General features: G+C 40.0%; 1 protein-coding gene across 2 annotated transcripts in view; it reads right to left on the bottom strand.

Annotated features, from left to right (window-relative positions):
• Positions 1 to 1,764: 1,764 nt before the first annotated feature.
• The window catches only part of ATP23 (ATP23 metallopeptidase and ATP synthase assembly factor homolog), a 23,495-nt gene continuing 16,307 nt past the window's right edge, over positions 1,765 to 8,952 (bottom strand). Inside the window, exons 5-6 of one of the 2 annotated variants that reach the window (XM_059404929.1) lie at positions 6,233 to 6,316; positions 1,765 to 2,207 (exon numbers count right to left, since the gene is read on the bottom strand). In XM_059404929.1, coding sequence (XP_059260912.1) covers positions 2,004 to 2,207; positions 6,233 to 6,316 — 288 coding nt within the window. In that variant the 3' untranslated portion in view covers positions 1,765 to 2,003. The remainder of the gene's footprint in view (positions 2,208 to 6,232; positions 6,317 to 8,952) is intronic. The other variant, XM_059404927.1, reaches the window with a different exon arrangement.

Raw genomic sequence — 8,952 nt, 5'->3', positions numbered from 1 at the left:
CCCACCATCAGGTCTTTTCAGGGAAAATTTCTGTTAGTTTATTTTCTCCTTTGAATGGGCCACACTTTCTTGTGTATGTCTTGTGTATCCTTTGTATGCCTTGCGATTTTTGGAGTTGAAAACAGGACACTTGAATCTAATAATTTGGTAGCTCTGAAAATCAGATTCTTCTGCTTCCTCAGGTTAGTTAGTGTTAGTTTTTGTTTCTGCTTTTAATTGTTGCAGGCTGTCTCTGTGCCAAGGATCATCCTGAGGTGTAAACTTGGTCTTCTTGGGTTTTTCTAAGGCTATGCCTTTCCCTGAGCATGCCTGATGACTTTCTAATTCCCCCCTGCATAAGCCATTATTTTGGGGTTTTTTATTTGTTTTTTTAAGATTTTATTTATTTGAGAGAGAGCATGAAAGGGCACAAGCAGGGACAGTGGCAGAGGGAGTGAGAGAAGGAGGCTGCCCACTGAGCAGGGAGCCCAATGCGGGGCTCAATCCCAGTACCTTCAGACCTGATCTGAAGGCAGATGCTTTACCAACTGAGCTACCTAGGTACCCCTGCCATTGTTTTTGAATGGCCTAGTCTTCAAGGTCTAGATACCAAAAGGGGAAAATGAAGGACAACAAAAGGCACCAGCCCTTTGAAGACCTTTTAGCCGTTTGGGAAGCACTTTGCAAAAATGGTGCAACAATGCCACCATCTCTATCTCCAAACCTCTGTGTTCAGAAGCAGCAATCAGAGCAGGTCCCAAATATATGGAAGACAGGGTACCTTTTGCCCACTGTGGCTCCACAATCTGTGTACAAGCTACTCCAGGAACACATATATAACTGTCTGCCACAGGGCAGAGTGGTGGGAGATGGGTAGCTACTACAACGCTAAGAGCTGAAATTGATCAAAATTAACTGCAATTTACCATCCGTGCCTTTCCTTGGAAGTTAGGAGCCTTCAGACTCGAGTTTCAAAATATTTATATAAGATTCTGCCAGTGCAATTTTGTCTAGGTGGTGACACTGATTTCTGTTATTTCCTACTCTACCGTCTTCCCAGAATCCTCAAACCTCGCTTTAATGTTTAATAAGTTATCAAGCTTGGGTATCACTTTATAATTAAATCAAATGTTAATTCACAAGAAATAATCCTAACTTCATTGTCTTTAAATTCTTAATTAGCCACATCTACATACAAGTATCACTGTCTTTAAGTCTGGACATAGGTCAAGAAACATTTGCCAGAGATAGGTAGAAAATGCAGCTACCAGTTAAGGGGAATAGACAAGATGACCTGTTTTCTGAATCTAGAACTCAAGACACAGGGCCTGACAAAAGATTTGAGAATAACTATATGAAAAATCTTGTAAGTACATAAAAATTAAGTTCAGAAAAAAAATTAAATTTAGTTACATTATAAACTTAATGCACTGCCTTTACAAAAGAAAAATCTAATCAGAACTTATCCCTGGAAAGTTAAGCCACATAGTCCCCACATACAGTTGAAAGAAGAAGAGGGAAAAGGGAGGCATTGACCATTGAATGAACCATTCCCAACTTTAATTCTTTGCATATTTTGACCATGATAACATCTCAATAAATGTCTTTTAATAGAATCAGTACATTTTCTTTACATTTAATGTAAATACCAAGTGGTCACATATCAACTTCATACAAGGACACACTTCATGGGTTTCATAATCAGATTTTAAAATATTCACATGTAACAAAAACAAATCACAATCTAAAAATAACATAAATAATAAAAAACACAAGTACAACATAAAAAATACAAAAATGTAATTTATTTACCTTACCTACCAAATGGTTAACTATAAAGTTACAATTTTTGCCTTGGAGTTTAAGGCAGTTTCACTTTTACCACAGTTTCTTTTTCTGATCATATGCTAGAATCAGTACTTTCTCTCTTTTATCTGTATTTAATTGATCACATACATTTTACATTTATCCACTTAAGAACTATATTTTCTTCAGATCACAGAAATTCCATTTATAAAATGTCTTCATATATTTGAGTAATACCGATCACGGTTTTGAAAGTCTCTATGAGCATATCTTGCGTAGGTCTTGTTATGTGGGATCCTTCCAAAAGGTTCATGGTCATTGAAACAAGATTCAAAAACTTCATCAACAGCCTTTTGGGCTACCTCTTTGCTGATATTCCTAACAGCCAGGATAGAAAGAATGGCTCTGTCTCGCACACAAGTCTAAGGAGAAAGAAAAGTATATGGCTTTAATTTAAATGACAATTTAAATCATGAAATAATAACATTTTATATAATGTCTGACCACAGTCAGACTTAATTCCCTTTCAAACCCTCTTACCCTGTTGGTGGGAATGCCAGCTGGTACAGCCACTCTGGAGAACACTATAGAGGTTCCTCAAAAAGCTGAGCCTTGGTGGCTCAGTGAGTTAAGCCTCTGCCTTTGGCTCAGGTCATGATCTCAGGCTCCTGGGATCAAGCCCCACATTGGGCTCTCTGCTGGGCAGGGAGCCTACTTCCCCCTCTCTCTCTGCCTGCCTCGATGCCTACTTATGATCTCTCTCTCTCTGCCAAATAAATAAATAAAATCTTTAGAAAAAAAAAAAGTTGAAAATAGAGCTATCCTACAACCCAGCAATTGCACTAATAGGTATTTACCACATTGATACAAATGTGATCTGAAGGGCCACCTGCACCCCAATGTTTATAGCAACAATGTCTACAATAGCCAAACTATGGAAAGAGCCCAAATGTCCATTAATAGATGAATGGACAAAGAAGATGTGGTATTCATATACAAAGGAATACTGCTCAACCATTAAAAAAAAAAAAAAAAGAAATCTTGCCATTTGCAAGGACATGGATGGAACTAAAGGATCTTATGTGTTGGGAGCCTCGTGCCTAGAAGGGGTTAACCCAATAGAGCAACAGTTCTTGGGAACCTCTTCAACCAAGGACTTCCACAGGTAGCGAGCTAGAGTGCCACTGTGTCTCCCTGGTGATTGTTATGAGAACATTGTAAGGTTTGGCTTGTTGCCATTGCACCTGCTGTCTCAAGACCAAGCTAATAAGGCTCCTGTGTTTTGAGAATATTGAATTATGGCCTAAGTGTCCAAACCACGAAGGTCAAGGCTGTCTGGTATCTCTGCATGGCCAGCTACTCTCAGGCCAAAAGAGAAAGTAGATGTACAGAAGGCGATTCTCTTACTGTGTGGTATAAATCAGAACTCTACAAAATAAACTTTGGCACTTGCTTGACACGTTCGCCTGTGTCCCTCCTGTTCCCCACACTCCCTTTCTTCATTCTCCTCTCCTTCAACCCTGCTCCCTCTTGTCGCTCCGGCCGGACACTTATGCTAAGTAAAATAGGTCAATCAGACAAAGATAATTACTCATATGTGGAATTTAAGAAAAAAACGGGATCATAGGGGAAGGGAGGGAAAAATAAAAGACAAAATCAGAGAGGGAAACAAATCATAAGGGACTTCTTTTTTGTTGTTTTTTTAACGATTGATTGATTGATTGATTGATTTCAGAAACGGAGAAAGAACACAAGCAGGGAGGAGGGGCAGAGGAAAAAGGAACAGCGGACCCCCTGCTGAGCAGGGAGCCCAAGGCGGGACTCAGTCTCATGACCCTGGGATCATGACCTCAGCGGAAGGGAGAGGCTTAACCAACTGAGCCACTCAGGCGCCCCACCATAAGAGACTCGTAATCACAGGAAACAAACTGAGGGTTGCTGGAGGGGATGTCAGTGGGGGGATGTGGTTACTGGGTGATGGACATTAAGGAGGGCACATGATGTAATGAGCACTGGGTATTATATAAGACTGATGAATCACTGACCTCTCCCTCTGAAACTAATAATACATTATGTGTTAATTACTTGAATTTAAGTTTTAAAAATTCATGGAAAAAGAAGAATTAATCCCCTTTCATATTATTTTATTCATTTCTATCATTCTAAAGTAGAAACATAACTCTTAAATTATGGAATATGTTTAGCTTGATCTAAAATTATTTAGGTATAAATAAGACCTCCTCTATTTTTTCATCTTTTCCAATAATACAACCAGATGTCATTCTCTGCAGTCCAACAAACAGTAACTCCCAATTTGCAAAAATCAAAAAAACTAACAAACAAACAAACAAAAAATCTATAAATAAGGTTCTGGTTGGATTTTTGGTAAAATTTCAATAGATTTAAGATATACTTTACTTCTATGTCTTTCTCTTTCTTTACTTTCCAGTTGACTAATACTAGATAATCTTTCCTTCAAGAGGGGCATCTCCCATGGAGGCAATAGGAAGCTACACATATATATATACACAAAATTTGAAGGTGTCTCAATTTTTCAGGAGAAAAAAATCAAACAACTTTTTTTTTTTCCTGAGCGTTCTTTGCATGGGTATTAAATTCTCTACTTAAGACAACAAATTATCTAATACATAGTAATAGGCTAGATTCTCTCAGTATTCTAAATATGTTACAAAACAGACGGTCCTGGGGCGCCTGGGTGGCTCAGTCACTTAAGTGTCTGCTTTGGCTCAGGTCATGATCCCAAGGTCCTGGGATCGAGCCCCTCGTTGGACTCCCTGTTCAGCGGAGAGTCTGCTTCTCCCTCTCCCTCTGCCTGCCGCTCTGCCTACTTGTGCTTTCTATCTCTCTGTCAAATAAATAAATAAAATCTTAAAAGAAAAAAGAAACAGAAAGTCCTGCCATTCCAATTCTTGGAGCACTTTAAATCCATTTATTTCTCCACAAGCACAAACTAAAGTTCAAAAGAATGGCACACTTCATGAAAAATAACCAGGGACGCCTGGGTGGCTCAGTCGGTTAAGCATCTGCCTTCAGCTCAGGTCATGATCCCAGGGTCCTGGGATGGAGTCCCATATTGGACTCCCTATTTGTTGGGGGCTTGCTTTTCCCTCTCCCTCTGCCTGCCACTTCCCCTGCTTTTACTCGCTCTCTTTTTTTCTCTTTCTCTCTCTCAAATAAATAAAATCTTAAAAAAAAAAAAAAATACTGGTCCTTACAGCTGTGCAATCTGTCAATCATTCATCTTCTGTGTTTATTCCCTGTTTTACTTCACCCTGGTCAGTATGCCTGAGCTGGAGATGCTCACTAGCATTAGAATATAAACCAGTGCTTCTCGACCTAAGTTACACTAAACACTGATTTAAAAATAAACCCCAGGCATAAAGAAAGGATGAACCATATGGAGCTATGACAGCAACTGCCAGAAGAAGACATTTCTCCCTTCCAGGGGAAAAAAAGATAGCAAAAATTTGTCTCCTAGAGTTAAAGGTTTGGGAGGCACACGTATAGACCACAGTTCAGGTTTATCTTTCCAAATGTAATGCATTCCTATTAAAACTGGCTGATATTACCATATTTTGCCATCGGTTACTGTCATCAATGTCAGTGTCTCTTGGGTACATGCTGTACAAACACAGGGACTCCATTCTCTAAGATTGCTCTCCCTCAACCAGGCTCCCACTACCTCCCTGAACTTTCCCTCCTGTTGCTAGTTTATTCATTTTCAGCAACCACTACCCAAGGGAAAAAGAGGAGAGAGAGCATTGTCAGGGCTGTGCTGATTCAAAGCTTTGCTATCATGGCCCACAGCCTGTCAAGATGCCCTACTACTCAGCCCTAACCTGTGTTGTGGGGCAGCCTCTGTTCCGAAAGGTATGACTGTTTTATCTCCAGAATACAAGTCCCAGACTGTGGAGAGCACAGTCCGATAGACTGTGATTTTGCATCCATTCTTCATCTACCTGCTTCCAAAAGGATCCCAAGAACAAGGTTGCATGGTTCTTTTCACTATTAAAATCTCTCACTGAGTCACACAGCTTCCCATCATTAAAAAATAGAATTCGGGTGCCTGGGTGGCTCAGTTGGTTAAGCAACTGCCTTTGGCTCAGGTTTTGATCCCAGAGTCCCGGAATCGAGTAGTGCATTGGGTTCCCAGCTCCACGGAGAGTCTGTTTCTCCCTCTGACCTTCTCCCCTCTCATGCTCTCTCTCTCACTGTCTCTCTCTCTCTAAAATAAATAAATAAAATAAAATAAAATAAAAAGTGGAACTCAATTCCATCCATTTGGCTTCCACGGGACACATTCTGTATTCTCCCCACAGAAGTAGTTCTTTCACATTTCAAATGCAAAATGTACTTCTCATTTCTTTGTGCGTTATTTCCACTCCTAGCACTCTGGAGGGTTAAGTGATTCATATGTTAGTTTTACCTGATGGTGTTGTTTCAATCCAAAATGCAACCTGAATATTTCATTTATAAGTGAGCAGTCTCCACTAAGGTTAGCAGCTCGAACCTAACACAGAGACAGAGGCAAACAGAAAGAAAGTAAGTTCTCCTGCTCTATAAAAAGTTTTATAAAAGAATTTAAAATTAGCATGTCTTTCTGAGACTAGAGTATCGATTGGACCTTTTTCAAGAATGTCTTGAACTCTGACATAAGACTATTTTAAGTTATTCTTACATTAAGAAAAAGAGCAGATATCCATGAGCTGGGCTAGACAATGCAAAATAAACTGGGGGTTGGGGGAAGGCCAATCATTTATCAAAGGAAATTTTCAAAACTTCACACCATAACCTTATTGAAAGAACTAATTTCTTCAGAAACCAGAAGCCAGAAAGTTGGACCTCAGAGTTAAAGTCCATGCTCTCCACAAAAAACAACATTTCTAGAAATTACCAAAAGGACTGCAAAATTGCATTCTTTCAAAGATCTACAAACTGAATTTCAATGTAAGCTTAAACTTAAATGCATCAGCATCTAAGATACTTTGAGAATAGGAACCTCCTGCCCTTGGCCCAAAACAATGAAACTCTCTTGGAACCTCCCTTAAACCTGTATAAACTCATGCCTTCCTCCAGGGCCTCAACTGTCCTTTGAAAACTTAAGTTGTTGAAACTGAAGCAAGAACATTCCAAGCACAAGAACACACTGGAGCTAGCTGACAGGTCTTCATTCCCCTAGCACCCAAGGGAGAGACCTTATTTAAAAACTCGGGTTTCACCTCTACTCTCCAAAGAGTAGGAGGTGTAATTAGATGCAGTGGGGCTGCTTACTAATTTCAAAGGAAAAAGAAAATAATCTAAGTTACAAAGTATACACTTACATTTATATATATATAATATATATATATATATTTTTTTTTTTTACTTCTCAGCACATTGCACTCTTCAATTACTGAAATGCAAGTATTAAATACATATGTCTCTCTAAGAGCATAAATATATTGCACTTCTGAGAGCAACCCAAAGTGCTTAGCAGTAAAAAAACTTTTTATGTCGTATTTTTGAGACTAAATGTTTTACTCGAGGGCAAGGAAGGCACTCTGCCTATGGAAGGCAGCACAATAGGCCGGTTAAGAACCCTGGTTGTAATCCTGTCTCTGCCATGTACTAACCACGAATCTCAATCAATGCCTCCCTTTCGATACGTGTGACATGCTGATCATAGCATCTACCTGGATGGACTGTTCAGTAGACTCAGGAAGAATGCACAAAAGGAACAGTGTTTGGCACACAGTCTTCAGCCAGAGTTAACTAGCATTAGTTTTTATATTATAGAGTTGATTCCACAGGGGAAAATGGTTATTTGGTTAAGTGGTTAAAAATTATTATTATATACCACATATAATAATATATGTCATATATTATTATATATGTAAGATGTATATTGTTGGGTCGGTGGGCTCCGGGAGTGTAGGAGGAACAATAGAAATGACCGTCGGCTCTGGAGGCTCCGTGCAGGAAGAGCAATGGAAATGACCGCCACGGTGTCGCCACCAGACCCCCGCGGGGTCTCACCGCTGTCTTCTAGCCTGCCCCTGCCTCCTTAACCCTTGACTCTCCCGCCAAAAGGATGTATGCCCAGATCACGTCTCCATAGGTAACCCTATACCTATGCAGGAGACAGATAAAAGACCCCCACCAACTCCCTCCCAGCGCAACTTCCACCACTGCTTTCCAGAGTCGTGGAACCTCCCCCGGGAGTGCCCACCTCCTCCCGGTGCAACTTTCTTGGCTCCCTGTCTCCTGAGCCCTGAAACTTCACCGAAGAGTACCTTTAATAAACCTTGCCTTGATCATATGGTTTCACTTATTTGTGGAGCAAAACAAATAGCATGGAAGACATGGGGAGATAGAGAGGAGAAGGGAGTTGGGGGAAATTGGAAGGGAAGGTGAACCATGAATGACCATGGACTCTGAAAAACAATCTGAGGGTTTTGAAGGGGATGGGGGTCGGGGTACCAGGTGGTGGGTATTATAGAGGGCATGGACTGCATGGAGCACTGGGTGTGGTGAAAAAATAATGAATACTGTTATGCTGAAAATAAAAAAGAAATTTTAAAAGAAGAAATTTTAAAAATAAATAAAAAATTTTAAAAGAAAGAAAAAAAAAATAATAAAATTAATTAATTAAAAAAAAATAAACCTTGCCTTGTACCCACTTCACCTGGCGTCATGTTTATCTCGCCTATAAAACCTTACATATATTATATACTAATGTATATGAAATATATGTATTATATACTAAAAATGGTTATTATATAGAGTCATTACTATTACTAGGACTTAAAAGTTATCATTAAGATAATTCAAAGAAGGGGCGCCTGGGTGGCTCAGTGGGTTAAAGCCTCTGCCTTTGGCTTGGGTCATGATCCCAGGGTCCTGGGATCGAGCCCCGCATCGGGCTCTCTGCTCGGCAGGGAGCCTGCTTCCTCCTCTCTCTCTGCCTGCCTCTCTGCCTCCTTGGGATCTCTGTCTGTCAAATAAATAAAATCTTAAAAAAAAAAAAAAAAAGATAATTCAAAGAAGATACTTAAAATATATCTTGTTGTGTCTCAAAGCTGTGTTCGGGAATTAAAACTGGACATCTGGGTGCCTGGGTGGCTCAGTGGGTTAAGCCGCTGCCTTCGGCTCAGGTCATGATCCCTG

Source organism: Mustela nigripes, chromosome 6 (genome assembly GCF_022355385.1).
Source record: "Mustela nigripes isolate SB6536 chromosome 6, MUSNIG.SB6536, whole genome shotgun sequence".
In the NCBI taxonomy this organism is placed as follows: Eukaryota; Metazoa; Chordata; class Mammalia; order Carnivora; family Mustelidae; genus Mustela; species Mustela nigripes.
This window is presented reverse-complemented; position numbering and strand designations above follow the sequence as displayed.